General features: G+C 33.2%; 2 protein-coding genes across 4 annotated transcripts in view; one reads left to right on the top strand and one right to left on the bottom strand.

Moving 5' to 3' along the window:
• Positions 1-1,489: 1,489 nt before the first annotated feature.
• Positions 1,490-14,772, top strand: LOC130805681 (DNA repair protein RAD16). The gene is made up of 15 exons (XM_057670465.1): positions 1,490-1,735; positions 2,291-3,438; positions 4,756-4,878; positions 5,001-5,074; positions 6,702-6,765; positions 6,855-7,001; positions 7,096-7,181; positions 8,773-8,842; positions 10,166-10,291; positions 12,191-12,418; positions 13,175-13,279; positions 13,364-13,516; positions 13,668-13,756; positions 13,842-13,922; positions 14,000-14,772. The coding sequence occupies exons 1-15, from the start codon at positions 1,690-1,692 to the stop codon at positions 14,070-14,072; spliced, it is 2,613 nt and encodes an 870-aa protein (XP_057526448.1). The 5' UTR covers positions 1,490-1,689; the 3' UTR covers positions 14,073-14,772.
• A 3,619-nt stretch (positions 14,773-18,391) lies between these two features.
• Positions 18,392-21,074, bottom strand: part of LOC130805668 (protein RRP6-like 3) — a 31,364-nt gene continuing 28,681 nt past the window's right edge. For 2 of the 3 annotated variants that reach the window (XM_057670451.1, XM_057670456.1), the window contains one exon: positions 18,392-19,315. In XM_057670451.1, the coding sequence (XP_057526434.1) occupies positions 19,243-19,315 (73 nt within the window). In that variant the 3' untranslated portion in view covers positions 18,392-19,242. Of the gene's footprint in view, positions 19,316-20,345; positions 20,463-21,074 lie in introns of all 3 variants that reach the window. The other variant, XR_009040214.1, reaches the window with a different exon arrangement.

Raw genomic sequence — 21,074 nt, 5'->3', positions numbered from 1 at the left:
AAGATTTTTCTATCAGCTTACGATTTTACCTTCGATTCGAATCGTTCGCTTATTTTTGAATCATAAAATCGTAGAATCGTAGATCATGATTGCGATTTTAATAACCATGCTGAGTGGGACAATACGCAATAAATAGAAAGTCCAAAAATATGCCTTAAAAAGAAAATTGCAAAATGGAGACAAAACAAAATGCCTAAGTTCTTTATCCTGGTCAAGCTGCATTATTTGAATCATGCAATTGACCTCTAAACCTACCATATTGATGACATCGTAGATAAAGACTCACTGAAAAATGATCCTCCTTTTACTTATAAGATGCACAAAAAAATAATAATAGCTTTCTCGTACGCCCAAATATGCAATTCATATAATGATTCAAATTGTATATTTGTAATAAATCTTGTAGAATGGTCTAATTTGTTAACACCAAAGTCCTATATATATATATTTTTTAAATAACATTAAAATAAAAAACATTTATTAAAAAAAGTAGGGCGCGTAGCCGCACACATTTTGTGACTTGCAATTTTTCAATTGTGAAATTTAGCGATAATTTTTAAATTGCTGCTTACTTTGAGATTTCTGTGGTTAAATTAACGATTTATATTATTTCAATGTTGAAATTGAGTTGATATAATTTATTTTAAAGATGAGTTAGATAGATTACAGGGGAAGAAAAGATTTAGGACAATTATTAAATTTCAATAATAATAAATTGGTGTCAACACAATAAAAAAAAGGATCCGATAACAAACTCTTTATTTTTAACGATCATATGGCGAAAAAAAGTCATGACATACTCCTTTGTCTGTTAGATATTACTATTAGTAAGGAGAAATATAATATTTTTTTGATAAATATATGAATATTTGGTAATTATTAAATAGAGATAATGAATTGTCTCGATTAAATTAAGTATGTAAAATATAATGAAACTAAAAAAATTGTGATGAATCCTGTGTATAAAAATAAAAATAATACAAAATAAGGGAAACAAAATATAATTAAAAACATGATAAATTATTGTTTAAAAATAGAAATAAAAATTATTATTTAAAAATAGAAATAATCTATCTATCTATAGTTAATACTAAATAAAACATTGTTGATGTCATCACTTTTCAAAATTGCTTATATGTCAGTAATGTTTATATCTTTGATTTTACAACTTTCTAAATATGACTATAATATTATTCATATTGATTGATTTTTTAGTTTTTTACGTCACATCATTTAAATGTATTAGAAAATCATAAAAATATATTTAATATTATTTTTTACATTTTTTATAAAATCTTTATAATGTTATTTATTACATGAATATACAATATTTTAAAATAGTTAAAATAAAGCCATAAATTTTTAAAGTTTTTGTTTATACAAATATATCGAAAATTTTAATAAAACGGTATATCGCAGTGACATTATAAAGTAAAGTAAAAGTATAAAATGAAATAGAAATTAGAAAATAAAAAAGACCGGGAAAGGGGGTAGTTTTAACTGGTATATATATCTTCGACCAAAACGGGAATGTAGGAGAAATTTTAGTTGGTTTCTTCTACCAAAAAGTGTATGAGGATTGGACGAGTGGTAACGTACTAACGTTTACATGACTCAGCATTGCAGTTGATCTTCACTTCACCTCTTCGCTTCTTCTGATCACTAAAACCCTAATTTCTACAATTTCAAATGCAGCTTCGCTCCAATCGTCTGCTCCCAGAGCCATCCGTTGATGGTATGTTCTTTTTCTCAATGTAATTCTGTTGAGATTCTTCTTTTATGGTGAATGTTCGTACTCATCTGTCTAGTGTTTCAACTATTTTTTGTGAAGTTTGTGTTGAATATGTTGAAATTTATATTAGATTGGAATCGGTTTGTATTTATTCATCCTTAATGGGTTTAAAGATTTATATTCTTTGGTTTTGTATTATATAATGGACTGCTATATCAAAATGACTTGTAAAAATCATATGCACTTCTTCACGGGTAAGGGTTGCTACATTTGACCCTTCCGGACCCTTTTAGGAGGAAGCCAATTTATGATGTTAGGGTTTTCAATGTTGTAGATTGGTATTAGTATATATGCAATTTACTTATTCATCAGTTTGTTTTTAGGTTTACTTGTGAATGTGGTAATGAAAAAAAAATTAGATTGGTATTGGAATCTTTGTTTCAGTAATAATCTAATGATTCTCATTAATTTGAATTAGTGAAAACAACGTGTAGTATATTTTATTGATTTAATTATCTGTTTTTTTTGTTTGATTGTTATATTTGCAAAAACGCACAGAACTAATGGAGCAACAAGATTTGGTTGATAGTGGCATAGAAGACAATGATTGTGAAAGTGATTCTGGAACAGTAAAGGTTTCTTCAAAAAGAACAAGACAAGTCAGTAAAAAGAAAAAGAGGAGTGAAGAGCCTGATGTTGGAGTTGTACACACAATTGAGCCAGATTCCCAAAAAGTTTTTGGTGTTTGTGATTTTGAGTTTGTTGATCCGACTGAGATGATGAAGCGAAAGAAAAAAAAGAAGAATGGGGAGGAGAAACCAGTATTGATATGGGAGGTATGGGAAGAAGAGCATAAACAATGGATTGATAATTATATTGACAGAGAACATGATCTGGATCAGCAGGACAATGCAAGTGGTGAAATGCATGAAGAACCCTCCGAATTACTTAAGCCATTGTTGCGGTTTCAGAAGGAGTGGCTGTCTTGGGCTTTGAAACAAGAAGAATCTGTGATTAGAGGGGGGATCCTTGCTGATGAGATGGGAATGGGGAAGACAATTCAAGCTATTGCACTTGTGCTTGCTAAACGGGAAATTCGTCGTGCAATTAATGGAGCCGAGGAATCTCTGTCGTCACCTGGGTCATCTTCTCAGTTGCCTCTAATCAATTCCACCCTTGTTATCTGCCCTGTGTCTGCTCTACATCAATGGCTGAGGGAGATTGAGCGATTTACTTTAGCTGGTAGCACAAAGGCTCTGTGTTACCAAGGGCCCAAGAGAGCGAGGAATTCTCTGCAGTTTTCTGAATTTGATTTTGTAATAACCACCTATAACACTATAGAGGCTGATTATCGCAAAATGATGCCACCCAAGCAAAGGTGTAAATGGTGTGGTAAGTGCTTTTATGAACGTAAGATGGCTGTTCATCTCAAATATTATTGTGGGCCTTATGCATCTAGAACAGAGAAGCAGTCTAAGCAAGACAAAAAGAAAAAGAAATCCCAATATAAAATGTTTGAAAAGTGTAGTGAAGTTGATATCAGTGGAAAATATGATGAGCTAGCTCAAAAGGAGAATCGTAAAGTGCACAATCGAGTAAAAGAATCGGAAACTCAATCTGAAGAGGAGGATGTTGGCGGTGTTGAAGTGAATATTTTAAAGTCTCCCTTGCACTCTGTAAAGTGGGAGCGTATTGTATTGGATGAGGTCAGTATAACTTTCTTAGTTTTAAAAGTTTATATATTTGAATTTTTGTACGTCGTGATACCGTGCATTGCAGTTGTAAACTTGTATAGAGATTATCTAGCTGATTGTACGCCATACCTTGATTCATGCGTAATTCATGTAATTGTAATAAATTTATGTTTTTTTTTCTCTAGATTTGTTCTTATGTTACATTGCTTGGTTTTGTTTGATTTGAATTTCTTAAAGATGAAATTTAGAAAAATCAACACAAACGGTCCAATGTATTATTGGAATTCTCTAAACAATTAATACTACAGATAAATTCATAGCGGTCCATTTTTGATTCTCCCCTTTTCTTCTCATTCCTTATTCTTGTACCTAGCAACATCAATGTCCCCATTTTTGTTTTCATGGTATTAAGATAATGACGATAAGATAGTTCTTGCTAATTCTCCCAACCACGAACTACACTCTTTGGCCTTTATGTTCTCTTTTCTTTCACAACTTGCCATCGCCTTCAACAACAATTCTTCTTTACTCTAATCCCACTAAAATGCTCTTGCCTAGGGGGATTAGGGTTCCTATGCATACGGCATTGCTCTTGTAATGACAAAGAGTTTTTTATTGATTGCCCCTTGATTACAAGTGTCATTGGTACTAAAACAAGGATCAAGACTTTTTGATTTCATTATTTCACCAACCACCTTCTCTCTCTTGTTGGTTCTTCCATACTTTAAAACCTAACCACAACCCATTACTCTAAACTAGGGTGATGATCTCACATATAGTTCTAGATGGCTTATTGTTTTTTTTGATAATTATCATCACTATTAACTATTTTCTCTGAGATAGCTTTTCCCAATTTACATTCAAAGGTCCATCCATGATTTGGAGGATGAGGTTGCACAATTTAGTCGAACTTTTGATTAATTCATTTTATTTTGAATACATAATGTGTTTGAACACACATTAGTTATCACAATCACACATTGACACAATCACAATCACACGGTATCAAACACCAATATAGGACACTAGTTTTTAAAATGAATTTATAGGAATTTGGATTCGGTGAGGCAGCTAACAAACACCAATATTGGGAGCTTAGAAAACTCTACTTGTCTTGATTAATGATAGAGTATTGTAATGATGATCATACGATTCTCTTAATTGAATTCTAATATGAGTTTAATTAGTGTATATATTTCATTTTTATTTTCTTAGAATTCATTTTCTTGTGATTGTGCCTAAAATTTATGTAGTGTTACATGTTCATTATATCAAACATTTATATATCATTAATTGATTGTATTATTTTTTTTGTTGCTTTGTAAGCAGGCTCACTCCATCAAAGATAGACATAGTAATACTGCTAGATCAGTTTTTGCATTGGAGTCTTCATACAAGTGGGCTCTTAGTGGCACACCCCTTCAGAATCGTGTTGGGGAATTATATTCACTGGTTGTTTACTTTCAGTTATATGACTCCTTATTAAAATTGCAATATGGCATACAACTTCTTCTGTATAATTTTTGGTTATGGTTGTAGTTTCTTATATAAGTTTGGCTTGCCTCAATATGCAGGTTCGCTTTCTACAAATTGCTCCATACTCACATTATTTGTGCAAGGATTGTGATTGCATGACACTTGACTACATGTAAGAGCATAGTTTCTTTATCTTTTCCTTGTAAACAATTTGTGGAAACTCAACCTCTATTCTTAAAGTGGGTATGAGCTAATGGTGAATTGAAAATTTTTATAATGTAGGTGCAAAAACAAAAAACAGTAAAAATATAATATAATAAGATTATAAGACATTAACGCATCAAATCACTTTTCATTTAGCCTAGGTGCCAATACAGGGGCAAGCTGGGAACTAGGAAATAGCTAGTAATTTTAGCGGATAACATTGTAAGAATTATTCATGAGGTGGAAAAAGTTATGAAGTAATGTATCTCTATAGTTTTTGTTATTTTGCATTTGTAATATATGAAGGCAATCTATCCCAAAATGATACAATAGCGGTATTAGAGGAAGTAACAAAAAGACAAAAAAGGTTGCAACTTGCAAGGAATATGCTGACACAATGTCATTTAGATATCTTTTAGGAATATACTTTATAACAAAAGTCAAAACTCAATTTTATGTGGGCCAAAAAGAATTTCGTAAAAAAGGGCTAAAAGGAGTCTATAGATTGAAGGTAGAATATGGGAAAATCATGAGAAATATTGTATTAACATTTCATAACTCTTTTGAGAGAGAACAAGCTTATTGATAACTTTTATCTATCTTTATATTACTTGCCATTATTATCCATTTTCCTATCCCTTTTTTGTTTTCAATCTTTTTCTTTTTTCTTGCTAGCGCACCAAAAATTGTCTTTCTCAATTAATTATAATCGGTATCATGATTCCTTTGAGAGAGAACATGCTCTGAAATGGAGGGAGGGACCAAAATTGAATTAAATCTAATTTCTTATGATTAAATAAAAGAGAAAATTTATCCAAATGGGGAAAAGTGGGAGAAAAATCGTAGATTTTTAAAAATGAAAGACCAAAACGATAAACAAATGGGTTTGTAGTTTTCGAGACTCTAGAAAATTTAGTCAATGGGTGAATCAAGTGTCATATTTCTGTTTGAGGATATCTTCTTTCTTCTTACTTTTGTTGTCATTGACATACATGTGTATTCTTTGGATTATATTTATGTGGGAAAAGAGGCGGACATGTTCAGTTGGCATTAATGTCCCTCACTTGCTAAAAATGTGAAGCTATTTGCTGCTTGCTTGACTCATATGGAAGGCTGCTAGGAGATGATAAGTTCTCTATATAGCAGATGGAAGGCTAGTCAATCAGCCAATCATTTAGAAATTTATTACTAATAAAGTGTTTTATGGGAATTATTATTGATTTAGTTACTCCTTGAGGATTTTATCTATCTCTATTATCTCTATTAAACTGTTATTTGTTGGATGTTGGGTAAGTTGAACTACTGTTATCTCTATTACTCCTTGAGGATTTTGATCTATCTCTATTATCTATTTATACTGTTATCAAGTCCTAATATGCTTGGGGTACAATTAGGATGTACTTTTGTACAAGCAATGCTCATGTCTTAAAAGGCTTGCTTTTGCTAGGAAATGCATGTTGTCTAGGCTTACTTGTGGTGAGATAAATTATTGAGACTTATGGATTCTTATCATGCTACGTTCTTCTAATTTGATTAAATGTTCTTTAATCACTCTATATTTTAAATTATCAGCTAATATTTAATTTATTCTGCAGTTCTTCTAAAGAGTGTAAAAGCTGCACTCACAATTCTGTTAGGCATTTCTGCTGGTGGAACAGAGTATATGTGCTATCCCTTCTTCCATTTCCCTTTTTTAGGAATTTTTGTAAATCCATTTAAGTGTCATTTTTATTCTTTCACTATGCTAGAATGTGGCAACACCAATGCAATTGCATGGAAGCACTACAAGAGGACAACGTGCTATGTTTTTGCTGAAGCAGAAAATTCTTAGGAACATTCTGCTGAGACGTACAAAAACTGGTCGAGCTTCAGATCTTGCTCTTCCACCTAAAATAGTGAGTTCTTTTCTTGCTAGAATACAAGTGAGTTTTTCTTCATTTTTTGCTTGATTTTGATGATCCCTTGGTTTTCTGGACAATATCACTAAAGTTGTCATTGAGGCGAGATTCCTTAGATATCAGAGAAGAGGATTACTATCAATCACTGTACACTGAAAGTCAAGCCCAATTTAACACGTAAGTGAATAGCTAGTTTCAGTTTTTCTAAATTGTAGACGAAATTATATAAAGTTATGTGGATGGGTTTGCTTTTGAAGAATTCTTGATTATTTATCTCTGGTTTGCATTATTTAATTTTGGTAGTATTTGGAGTATGTCATTACTTATCATTATCTTCTTCTCGTAACAGGCTTTGATCCTAACTATGAGATATATATATTTTTTGAAAATAGTTCATGAAAATTACTCCTTTCCTTGTACATACTTTCATATGGCTAGATGATCTGAAAGTGAAAAGGACACGAAGAAAAAATAAATATTGATCCAAAGACAAGATCTTGTCTTTCTTGATTTAGGAAAAAAAATAAAAATTGATTTCTTGATGGTATTGGGTATATTTGTAAAAAGCCAGAAGAGGAATGAATATTGCCATGGTTTTTGCAATTTTTCTTCATTCAAATATTGGCAGATTTAAGGTTGAAATTTTTTATCAGGAAGAGAAATTGCACCATTTCCAAGTTACATTACATGAAAAAACAAGTGACCAACACACTTGGATAAATTGGCAAGTAAGCATTAGTGGGGCATTATATATGAGCTTGGAATACATTCAACACAAGTGGAATTGACTAGTATTTAGGCTACTCATACCATCGTTTGAATGCCTTTTTGCTTTAAAATTTTATCTTCCTATGGGTGCAATCAATTATGTTGCTAAGGTGTAGTTCAAGACTACGGTATTTTTTACGCATTAGGTAAGAGGATTGTTAATGATATGCCATAGTCTAAAAACAAGGTCATTCGTATCGCTAAGGTTTTCAAATTTGCCGAGTTGGTATTACCGACATCATAAAGGTATTAAAAAACCTTATTTTAGGCCGCATCAAGCGATTTTTCTTTGTTTAGGTCGATATTTGGTGGTACAATAACCGCATCACCAAGTCCGATACCACATCACCATGTCTGTTACCGCGATCGCTACCGTTACTGCATTTTTCTACTATGTGATATGCTCAAAAATGTCATCTCATGTGTTTCCAAGTGAAGTCAATGATGAATTTGGTGTGCCTATGTTTGTTTGTTATTTGGAGGTAGCTATGATTTTCATCGAAGTTTAGAGTTTTCCCTTTATTCTTGTAGAGTATTTTTTGGAAGATATTGCACGTTGCTACTAAGATTAATTTTTCTTCTATACAATGCTTGTTTTTGTGTGATACCTTTGTGGTCATTCTATGTTGTGGTGAATTGGTATATTTAATTTGTTTGAATGTAACCTTCTCATATGACTTGGTGTTTGTCAATGTAGCTTGTCTTAGGGTCTTGTGCTGCTCACTTTAGAGATTTAAATTTATGATAGATGCTCTTTTAAATAAATAGTTTTTAGCAAGAAAACTATAAAAGTGGATTATCCCTCTTCTAATTCTCTATTTGGTGTTAGTTTTTGTACTTTTTGCCCATTAATGTATTAAGTTTTGTTTACAACATGTATTGTACTTTTTGCCCATTAATGTATTAAGTTTTGTTTACAACATGTATTCTTTGTAGATTTTATACTTCTTTGTTTATAGTTAGTGGTTGGGAGCTTATCATATCTTTCCCTTGCTCTCAGATATGCTAACAAAGGCACCGTGATGAATAATTATGCTCATATTTTTGTGCTACTTACGCGTCTGCGGCAGGTAAGTTTCTCTTTAGGGCAACAACCCATTAAGTGAAGCCTATTAAGTAAAGCAACTAGGGGGGAAAGACAAGTCTGGGCCTTATTTATGATATCTTCAAAATTACACTGGAACCTGTTGCATTTTCTTTTAATAACTCCCTGAGGATCTTCTGCTCTTTGCTCATAATTGGGCCTTTTAACAGAGAGCAATCCACTTTTGTTAATTCTTGAGAATCTGACTCAATACTGCCACACTTAACTAATTGTATGAGATGAAGCAACTTTTCTGGAATTATATTCCTCTCTTCTTATGTCCCTTCATCTCCTCATATCTCTTTCCTTACTCTTACCTCCATTAGGGTATTATGTCACTGTTACAATTTACTATGTTATTTGTCTCTCGGTTAATTTCTTTACCCATTAACTTTTATTATAAAGATCACTTAAGTTATACTTACTCATAATTTTAGTTGTCAAACAAAATAATGAACTAATAACTTAATTAATTATACACTAAAAGTACCTCATATAGTGTATGTGTAATAGTTATTGGCATATTATTGTATAATAATAGTATTTCAACAACAAAAATGCAATCAAAAGTTCAAAACTCTCATATAATTTTTATTCTTTCAAAAATTCACATTGGCTGCGATTCGCATTATTACATCGTTATAGTCGTTTTTCGCGACACTGCAACCATTTTCGCAAACGCATCCGCGACAACGGTCTTTTTTCATGCATTTAACAAAATAATTAACTAATAAGTTGAGTAACTTAAAAATAAATTAAAAAGTTACTTAATCATCCGTTTAAAGTACCGTTTAAAGTACCTCATATAGTGCAATTATAATAGCTATGGGCATATTATTGCACAATGATAGTAGTTCAACAACAAAAGTGCAATTACAAGTTCAAAACACCACTTATGTGACTTTTTTTTTTTTTTCCAAAAATTCACACCGCATCGGCAGCAATTTGCATTATTAGTCCATTATTGCTGTTTTCCGCGAAACCGCAACTGTTTCCGCAAATGCATCAACGACCGAAAATTTTTATCGATGGTTGTACGTGTCATACTAGAAATAGTGTTTTGCTATGCAATCATAATCACATCACAAAATTATCATTCCTTTTTAAGTTTTGATGTGATGGAATTTAAAGAACTTAGAATATGCCATCACAATTTCACAGAGGTTTAGCTGCCTGAAATAGCACAAGTTTGAAAACTTTGGAATTTTGAGTTGATCCTTTTGTGAATACGTCACTACAATGTAATCATGATGGAATTATGATACAATCATTCAGATATAATGTGTATCTATTGCTTCAATCTGTGCAGGCTGTTGATCATCCATATCTTGTGGTATATTCTCGCGCCAATAGTTCTCAGAGTGAAAGTGGGATAGAAACTGATATTGCTGAACAAACTTGTGGCATCTGTCATGATCCAATCGAGGATCCTGTGGTATAATCTAATTTCCACTTGGTTGTTATGATGAGTTCTATCACAACTATGTTTCTTTGCTCTTTTGATTGGTGAAATGAAAGTGTAAGGCTTTGTACATAGTAATTACCCTCTTCTGTCTAACATCTGCTATAATTGTAAGCTTTGATAACCTTAAATAATAAATCCACAGTGACTTTGTTAAGTTATTGGTGGATCAAAGTCCTGGGAAACACTAAATGAACTGTCTCCTATACTGAGCTATAACTGGATTATTCAATGTGACCGAGTTATTGGATTACCATTCTGAATCTGGTTGTGTTTTATGGTTCTCTAGATCTGTGTTACACTGTAGCTTAAGGGATCTAAACCAATCAACGTAATCCAGCCTTAGGGCACTAAGTCCTTTGATTCATTTATTAAGAATGGATAGCAAGTCTCTATGACAAGTTTAGACAATTTGAAGCTCACATGGAAAATCTAATGGTTGACGTGTCCGAGAAATTTCACTTTCCTTTGATCTACTCTTCAAGAAGCAATTCTTCGCCTGACACTTTATTTTACCTCAAACACACTTGTCGGATCGTTGACCGTATTCATCCTTGAATTTGAAGGATGATAAGGATTTTTTGGTACATTTTTTTGGACTCAATGTGCATTTTTAAGTATGTGACAAATGTGCTGATGTTTCTTTTACCATTTTAACGTCCACCAACTCAATTAACAACTTATAAACTCAGAAAGAAAAAATTTTGACATTATTACTGTTCCTATCCACTTTAGAGGGGTAGGATGGTATTGACTTGTTGAGACAAGCTTCAAAGTGTTTTGTTGGATGTGATGTTTGGGATTCTTCAAAGTCATTGCTCCAAACAGAATGTTGATACTTGCCTGCACAACATGTGAGATGACCCAGGGTGGATTTGGAGAAACCCCATTCTCCAATGCCGAAGTTTTTACTTTTGTAGCAAAGGGGATTTCACTCTAGCTTCCTTGAATCTCGAATGCGGAGGAATGAATGTCTATTTTGGGTGGACTTGAGGTCTTTATGTGAGATTCACTCTACTACTCGAATATTCTTTGTTCTTAGAGAACCACTTAGTGTGAAGAAGATCATAGCAGTTAATGCTATGATTTTTTGTGAGTATTTGAGAATCAGAAATTCGTTACCCTCCCCCTTGGTGGGCTAAGGGTAATATTTATTTAAGGACTGTGGAGTATTAGAGTGATGATCATACCTTGACACGTGATCAATAGTAGGTGAGACATAGAATTCATAATGTGACTATTCATTTCTCCTGAATCCTGATGGCATTTGGGAAAAGGATTACTTCCTTTTCTTCTTCTTTTAAAGTGAGCTTTTGTCAGGGTGGGCCCCTCCTTCCCATTGATGACCTTGGCCACACTGTACAATTACTTCTCACCCTTCTGTTCTCCTCCGTTCCTTTTAGTCACGTTTCTCATATGTGTGTGTATACTGTATATATAATTTGTAAATGTATGTATATTTACTCACTTAAATAGTTGACACAAATCTCTGGGAAGTGTTGGCAAGTGACAGGAAGACAATCTAGCATGATATGTGGGGTTTTGCAGTGGATACTTTGCCTTTCTTCTAGTTCCTTTTAAGCTTATTGGCGCAATTTTGAATAGATTTGGAAACTATTCCTGTATCAGGTTACATTCCGGTCACTCAAATTTTATGTAGTATGAAATACGCTAGCATTATTGCACATTTTCATGTTGGTTTGGTCAGTTTCACTTTTGGTCAAAAGTGAAATTTTCAGTTTCGTGTATGGTTCAGTGTAATTATCCACAAGTGTTTCTAGTAAAGTTCATAATTGATCAGTTTTCGTGCATATAGGCTTTCTATTGCAACTTTTTAAAAAGTGTATCTCCTGATTTTTTTTATAATGACAGGTTACATCATGTGGACATGTATTTTGTAGAGTGTGCCTCATCGATTATTCTTCTTCCCTGGGGCAAACTTCGTGCCCATCCTGTTCAAAACCACTTACTGCTGATTTTACTTCAAATTCGAGTCGAGGCCAGAAAGCAAAAACCACTTTAGCAGGGTTTAGAAGTTCAAGCATTTTGAACAGGGTACATCTTGATGATTTTCAAACAAGCACAAAGATTGATGCATTGGTATATTTTACTTGCTCTTTCTTATTTTATCTTTTGCAATATTTACAAGGAATTTAGCAATTTGATTTGATGTTATATATCATAAATTAAAAACAGAATCCAAGATTCATTACCAAACTAGATTTGCCTAATGTTTAAATTAGGATTACTAACAATTGTGACTTGTGATCTTGCAATAAATACTAGATTGTGTATCTATTAAAAACTGTAATCATGAACGGGGACGCAAGTTCCTAAAACAAGCAAAATCCTCCATTATTACCAAAGCTGCAAAATTTTCTGGACATTGTTTCTTTCAGTAGTCTATGAAAATTGCATACATTGTTCTCTCTACAATATCAAAATATTGTTGTAATTCTAAATATTATGCAAAAGTATATACAGAATCCTTGAACTGGATTTTCCTATTTCTTTGTTACCCTATTTTTATGTTTTCTTGTTTCCAGCTTTTGTGTAAAGACTCTTAATTGAAAAAGGTAACCACTGATAACTGGCTCTGTTTTGATCAAAAGTTTAGTTGCTTCTGACAATGTTTCAACCTTTTTGAAGATCGATGGAAATATTGTATCTTGACTGCTTCAACATAAAATGAAAAAAGATTTTTCTCTTAATTGACACAATATTACAAGGTTTTTTTTGCTTCTGTTTCTGTGGACTGTGATTTGTATTCATCATGTGTCTTATTTGAGTATATCAATATTCTTCTGCACTCTGCAGTAACATTGCTAATGCCCTTTTACATATCTGTAAATCTAGAGGGAGGAAATCAGATTCATGATTGAGAGAGATGGTTCTGCAAAAGGGATCGTCTTCAGCCAGTTCACATCATTTTTGGATTTAATTATGTATTCTCTGAAAAAGGTAAATGCTCTTGATATTCCTCAAATGTTAGCTTTCTTATTGGCTTTACTTCCTTTTTCACAATGGTTGGTGAATAATTTACAGTCTGGCATAACTTGCGTCCTTTTGGAAGGATCTATGACCGTTGCTGCTAGGGATAATGCAATTAAAAGATTCCATGAGGACTCTGGTTGCAGAATTTTTCTCATCAGCTTGAAAGCAGGAGGTGTTGCCCTCAATCTTACAGTGGCTTCACATGTAAGAAACTCATACAAGTTTAAACTATTTCTGTTTTATTAAAACATTTTCATTTGTCATTTTGGGTTGATTAGTGTGAATATGTTTAGCTTGAATATCGTCAGTGTATCTTATTTTAATGAGCTCAAGCTTCTCGCTTCTATAATCATAGGTTTTCTTGATGGATCCCTGGTGGAATCCTGCTGCAGAGCGTCAAGCCATGGATAGGATACATCGAATAGGGCAATATAAACCAATAAGGTAGCCCATGATTTTGTCATTAAGAAATAGACATATCGACATAACAGACAATTCTTAAAGTTTATCTGTGCTTTTGTTCACTCAGGATTATAAGATTTGTAATAGAGAATACCATAGAGGAAAGAATTTTGAAGCTGCAAGAGAAGAAAGAACTAGTATTTGAAGGGTGAGTCATATTTGCATATTCAAATGCAAGTATGTAAGAAGAGAGCTTAATTTTAATATCTAAAAGCTGATGTGCAGGACTGTTGGAGGATCGGCAGCCGCTCTGTCGAAATTAACTGAAGCTGATTTGAAATTTCTCTTTGCCACTTAACATGTGGGAATCGGGGTGAAGAACGAAGCAGTATAAGTTGTCTATCTGTGCTTTGATCAGCTTGAGGCCATTGGAGACAGTATTAAACATAGATGAATGTATAACTAGATCTACTAAATTGGGGCTTAGGAAGTAGAAGAAATTAGAAAATATTATGTTGTGATTTCTCTTTTGCTCATGAATTTGTCGTGTACGCAATGATAACATGATGAAATTTTGCCATATTTATGGCTTTTATTACCCTCTATTTTGACCCTATATATTATCATTTTGTTGTGTTTCAGTGATTTTACGTCTTGGTATTGTGTTGTCGCTTGGAGGTTTACGTAGGTACTTCTGACCTTGAAGATCCTGTTGTGCCTATATTGAGCCATCGAGCCTCGTATCAGTAACCAACAAGCTTGAGCATACAAAGCCAAGGGGTCCAATGCCAAACCCAAGAAAAGCATCTTCAATCTATGAAATCCCAAGAAAATCACTTGTTATTTTTCTCTCCGAAATTAAAAATTGATTCTCGTAAATGTCCTTCACCTAAATTACATTCAACCTACTGATTTGGCAATGGCGTGTACTAGCTGTCTTCCTCCCTCTCCTTACATCCAAAATTATGTTCAATTTACGGATGACTAAGGCTCCATTATTTTCACTCTGTTCTCCTCAAGAAATACTCCAAGAATGCTGGTATCAAAGACTTTGATTTTTCTACAGGGGTCGAGCTCCGAGTGGTCTGTGCGCAGATTAGTGATGCTCGAGTATCTCGCAGATGAAGATAGCTTAAGAAGTGCCTAAATGTTGTTGATTATTGTGTCATCTAGAAGCTTTTTAAGAAGAGCGGTCTAGGTCCAAGAACGGTGAGCAGTATGATTCCTCCTTTAAGGAGGAAGACAGGGTTGAGGATGATTGCCCAAAAACAGTTAGCTGCTGTGACTTGTTCAGTACTCCTTGGTCTATGATCACACAACGATGTCACCGTTAAGGCATTCAGGTCATTTCAACTCTGCTCCTTTTGGGAATTTTGTTTTGTACAATTTTCCACTTGCTATCTGATATTTCTTTTGCAGTTTCTGTTTGATCCATTTCAATTCATTTTTCTTATTTCAGTCGCATCTAATCACTTTGTGGTTTCTGTTATGATTTTTATTTTGGCGAAGATATTGACCAGTTCAATTCTTACATGAGAGGGGAAGAATTTGAAGAGATTGAATAGCATGATTTTTGTTCAAATATCATTTATTTTAAAGTTGAAAAAATTTAAAAGGAAAACTCTCATCTCCTTCTTTTCACTTTCCCTTACCTCCTAAACAAATAAGAATTATTTTCGTTTCATTTCTCTTCCCTTTTCTCCCGCTCCTTCCTTTCTCTTTCTTTCCTTTCTTTTCTCATCAAAGTTATAATCCTGACATGTTGCAGCACCTAGCAAGTGAGCAATTCAACTTCCCTAATTATTTTATATGTATAACTCTTGATTAATTGTTTGTCCCTTATTTAAATGGGTTTGGTTTCAAATTATAATAAACTATATTTTAATTACAATTATGATTATAATGGCTCATTAATTCAAATATAGTGACTGAATTATGACTGGCGAGAGAGGCTGGTAAATGGTGATATGTATCTTATTGACAATTAGCAGTGACTGAATAAATAATAATACCAGAAGTATGACTTTTTTCTTAAATTCAAATAGTACGTGTTGTTGACTTGCAACTTTTAGTGGGTTCATACTTGTGTTTTTGCAATGACTGAACAATACATTATGTACTAGGGTTACTTTTGATTTTTGGTTTTACTTCGATACAAAATCAAATCATATATAACGCTATAGTGCACCATCTTTGGATTTATAATTTTGGGGTGTAATTTGGTTTACCATTTATTATTCACATATTGCATTAAACATGATCACTTACGTTTATAAAGGTAATATTACATAATTTTTCATATAATGATCATATATTTCTTAAAGGCGCTCACATGTAGCTAAATATCCGTCACATATAGCTCAAACTACTGAGAAGGTGCAAAGTTCGTCTCCTCCTCCTTCTGACGTTCATTTGGAGGAGATGGACTTTACGTACCCTCACGATGGTGCGGGGTCCTCCCAGGGTGTTGGACCATCAAAATATCAGTCACCTTTCAACCCTGATCGACACATAACCACCTCTTACTATCGTAAGAGGTGTAGTAGACCATATAGTTAGATAGGGTGGAGGAAGGTGATGAGGATTAGACTTGTATATATTTTGTTTGACTTATGTATATATTGAATATATGTATATATTTTGTTGTATATATGCATTTATTAAGTTTATTATATTCTAAATCCTTTGACTTATGAATGCTCACAGCTTTTGGTGAAGAATCATTTCACCTCAAACATGAATGGGATATGTCTATTTATCTATCTTTTGACTCGAAATGGGTAGCCTATAATGGCTTGTAAATGCTTACAATAATGCTTTTATTGCAAATGTTGAGAGTATGTGTAGATTATTTGTTTGGTCTGAAATGTGGGGTAGCGTAAAACTCCTATCTCTTGGCCTAAAAAGTGCTTGCCCAAGAGTTGTGGGGTCTTAATCTTCTTAACATTGTCGTTTGAAATTAGGCGGCGCTTATGGGTTATTGAAAATAAAAAGATAGTATTTGGATCAAATTGATTCATGCTTATCATGTGAAAGGAAGAAATTTTACGGAATTAAAGATGTCGACTACTTGGTCTTGGATGTTGAAGACATTCATGGAGCTTAATCTTTAAGTTCCAAGTTAGATTGGACTGGGATCTTGAGAGATGAGGAGTTTAGTATTAAAAAAGTCTATTTGGCTATTTTGCATCCTCCTAATCCTTTTGTTTGGAAATCTTTGATTTGTGATCCGCTGCATTCTCCTCGTGCTAAATTCTGCTTTTGTGTGATTGCTTTTGGAAGGTTTCCTACTTGTGATAGATTGTTTAGATTGGAATTAGGAGATAACCAGTTGTGTTCCTTTTCTGGGTTGGTCAATGAGGAGTATTTTGTTTCGTCCTTTTGATGATATGTTCTTTGGTTGCTCTATCCAAGAGGCCATTAATCTGTTTGCTCATTATAGTAGGCGGAAGAATTAGAAAGATAGGCTTGTAGCTTGTGTTGGGTGACGATGTTATTCATGATCTGGTCCCAGTAAAACCTTTAGATTTTCATGGAAAGAAGGTCTATGAGCATCCAACTTGTAAAAGATATTTTATTCTGATTTGCTAGTAGAGCTTCTAATCTTATACTTGCTTTTTTACTTAGATGATTTATGGTCTATATGTATTGGCTAGCTGGTGTAGTTTTTTGTTTCGATTTTGTTTTGTCTTCTTTTTTATCCCTTTAGGTATTTCTGGGGCCTTTGTAAGGTTGGTGGCTAGTGCTTTATTTGTTTTCGAACTTAATAAAATCTTTTAATTTCCAAAAAAAACATTTTTTTACAAATAAATCAACCAAAAAAGCATTAATAATTGAAAAAATATTGCCGAAAATGCGACACAATTTCAACAATAAGTAACCTTTGCAATAACAAATACATAGTTTATCCATAAAATAGAACCATCACTAATTAACATTGCTTTTAAAACTTTTTCATTTTTCTCTTTCCCTTCCGTTCCTATGCATCTTATTATCTGCTTCTCTTCTCAAGTTAAGTATCTCGTTTTAAACTCCTCTTTCTCTTTATTAAGCTTAATAATAATGTTTTTTCGTCGATGGGTGCCTCCTGGATTAACCCACCTAAAGTAGTTACATCCCAATCTTTCATCATGGAAAAATGAACAAGCTTTATATTAATAACCAAGATCAAAGTTGCTCCTATCAAGACCATATTCACTTCAAATCCACAATGACAATGCTCTTCCATTGAATGAAGCTTGACATATACTAAGAAAATAACATAATGACAATAATTAAAGTTGTTAAGTAACTTCAATAATAACATTAAGTAATCAACATAAGTTACAAGAAAATACCTAAATTCAAAACAGCTTTGTTGCTACTTTGGTTGAATTTGAATGTAAGAAAATAAGCCATTTTAACGTGTATTTATAAACTATAGTTCGCTTTTACTAAAAGTGAACAAAGTTACAAATTTGCAATTAGTTTGAAAAGTTACTACGACCAATATTAACGTCAACATAAAAATATCAAAAACAAAAAAGTCAGCTTTTTTATTCACTGTTAGTAACAGCGAATAAAAAAGTTCTAGTCAAACAGGGTCAAACCTTAGTTCATTGTTACTAATAGTGAACTAAGATTTGAATCTGTTTGACCAGGATTCCTCTTTGAACAACATTTTTTTCACGGTTAGTAATAACAAATATAATCAAATCATAGATTTGGATTGGAAAGCGCTTATTTTAGAAAATAAGTTTTTTCCAAAGCTTGTTTTTGGTATTTTTAATCCAAATGAACTTATTTTGTTCAATTTTTTCACAGTGGCTTCACATGTAAGCAACTCAAATATATACAAATTCAAGTATTTATCTAAGTACGTAGGAAGAAAGCCTCATGATCTGAATTTTCTCTTCGCCATGTAACGTGGAATTGGCAGTAAAAAAAGGAGCATAGAGAAAGCATAGTGTTGCAGTTGTCAATCAGTGCATTTTGATCAACTTGGGGCCGTCGGAGACGATACTAAAATCAATGAATGTCTGTGTATTGACACTTCTCATGCTCCTAAAAAACTTCCACTGTCAGTGCTTGCTTGTAGGCTGTAGCAACTACATTATCTCATACCAAGGATGTCGCAACACTCAAGATTGTGTCATTCTTTCCACCGATTTTGAGTGATCTCCCCTGGCATGCGAATCATCCATATATGTCGTTATTTATTTATCTTGATGATAAATGAGTGCTTCCTCTAATAAACTACTATCAGAACACTAGGAAACCAAACTGTAAAAGTCTACACTAAAACATTAAGCACCTTTTCATTAAAAGAGTAAAATGAAGTGATTTAAGGAAATATATCAAAAGGCTCATAATATTTTAGTGTGGACTAAATCCGTACACGACTCACTCCATCTTTCTCACGAGTCTTTACCAAAAAAGTTGTATGAACTTCAAACTATAATTTCAACTTCCAAAAAAATACAAGAACTTGAAGGAAACTAATAATATTCCCATCATATAATACTTCATTGTAATGTACTTGCTTGTTGCTAACCCTGAGTGATGTCACTGGATTTCTTTGCAGGGTTATATACACTGAATTCTCCAAAAGCTCTCCTACCACTGAAATGAGACAAAACCCACATAACTATTAGAAAACACTATCAAGTTCAAAAAGAACCATTTAATTTTAGGCATTAATGTCTACTAGTTAAGAGTTCAAATGAACCATTACGTTCATACTCCACAAACCACATCAATGATTAAGTAGGAATACTATTTTGGCTATTTGTTTCTTGAAGAGTAAAACTGAAAATCTCTCTTTTAGTGGTCATGTTTTCAATATATTTTGATTACTTATTTAAAATTCTACTTTTCAAACATAAATTCCTTCAAAATATATTTTCACATGAAACTAGATAACTAAGTTAATTTTTGTTTATTTTTTCCTTTAAATATTACAAATATAATTTCAAAATGTATTAAACTATTAAATAACAAAAAATAAAAAAGGAAACCCTCATCTAGCCTCCAACACCGTTATCCCACCCATGCCAACGCAGATCCACAAGGAAACTTCCCCCTTCCCACCACCCAACAAGCCCCACTAAGTCAAATTTTCACCCCCACTTTGCTAACATTCCCCTTCTCACAAGAAGCACTGGTCCACCAACGAGAATCACTCTAAATGCGCTAGAAATGAAATCGATTTACATCCCCTTCCTTTAAAAGCCATTCTACTTATCACCTTCCCAAGAAAAAGTCCTAAATCCTTCAACCATGAAAAACTTCCCTCAAGCCTCATGAAAAATGTCGGTGGAGAAGAAATAGTGGGTAGAGAATAGAGATAGATTAAGGGAATTTTCAGGGAAGGTTTTTGGTTGAAGGAAAAGATTGTTTGACATTGGAGAGACTAGCCAATGATTGTTAGAAGGAGAAGGGGTGACCATCGTGATAAAGAACCAAAAAGGGCGGAGAACCTGATTTACAGTTAATGAGTGCCATGGACCATGATTCTTATGATGCTGAAAACGAATCAAGATTTTTTTTCGCAACTCAATGAGGCAACCTACATATAGGTAAAATTGGTAAACAGAAGGATCTCAACTTTGCAAATGTTAAAAACACTTGCACAAAGTATTCCAAAACATACCAGCATGCTGGATCAAAAAATTATATAGCTAGGAATTAGGATACTCATGTGGTATCTCCAACATGTCCAACCACATTTCAGCTTATGGATTGATCAAGTCTTTCTTTCCCTTAGCTCCTACATATTATGTAAGCATATAGGTGGTCAAATTAAAAATAATAATAATAATAAATAAATCTAATAATGAGATTATGTAACAGATAAATAATATCCGTTAAATAGAAATTAGAAACGTATTATAGAACCAAGACTAGAAAAGCAGGATCGCACACCAGCACATACAAATGCACACATATTAGGGGTGAAGCTAAGCATGTGCAAGGCGTCCCAAGGCCTCGAAATTAAGAGGCCTCAAATATTAATTTACATCATTTTACATTACTTTTTCTTTAGTTTAATTAATTGCTTTAAGCCTCAAAATTTCAAAAAAGTAAAACAAAACGAACATCAAGAATTATTGTATATTAACGCCGTACTAGCACATACACAATGGTCGAGGTATTTAACGTCAAATATTTGGGAAGATAACTGTAAAATCGTAATCCTACTCATTAATAACATAGTATGAAACAACTAAACAACATTCCATTACTCAAATACCATCTAGTAGCTCGCACCTAAGCTCCTACCCGGGTGGAGTTTGGAAAGTCAAATGTAGGCAACTTTAACCTAGGGGTGTAAGTTCAGTTTTCGGTTCGGTTCCGGCACAAAACCAAATCAAACGAAATT

The sequence above is a fragment of the Amaranthus tricolor genome, chromosome 1, assembly GCF_026212465.1.
Source record: "Amaranthus tricolor cultivar Red isolate AtriRed21 chromosome 1, ASM2621246v1, whole genome shotgun sequence".
Lineage (NCBI taxonomy): Eukaryota > Viridiplantae > Streptophyta > Magnoliopsida > Caryophyllales > Amaranthaceae > Amaranthus > Amaranthus tricolor.
Note: the sequence above shows the minus strand (reverse complement) of the source record. Positions and strands in the feature narration are given on the sequence as shown.

Coding starts and splice junctions, on each gene's coding strand:
- LOC130805681 (XM_057670465.1), top strand. CDS start 1,690: ATGCAGCTTCGCTCCAATCGTCTGCTCCCAGAGCCATCCGTTGATG. Junction 6,766..6,854: donor ATTTCTGCTGGTGGAACAGA/GTATATGTGCTA, acceptor TCACTATGCTAG/AATGTGGCAACACCAATGCA. Junction 13,280..13,363: donor TTATGTATTCTCTGAAAAAG/GTAAATGCTCTT, acceptor AATAATTTACAG/TCTGGCATAACTTGCGTCCT.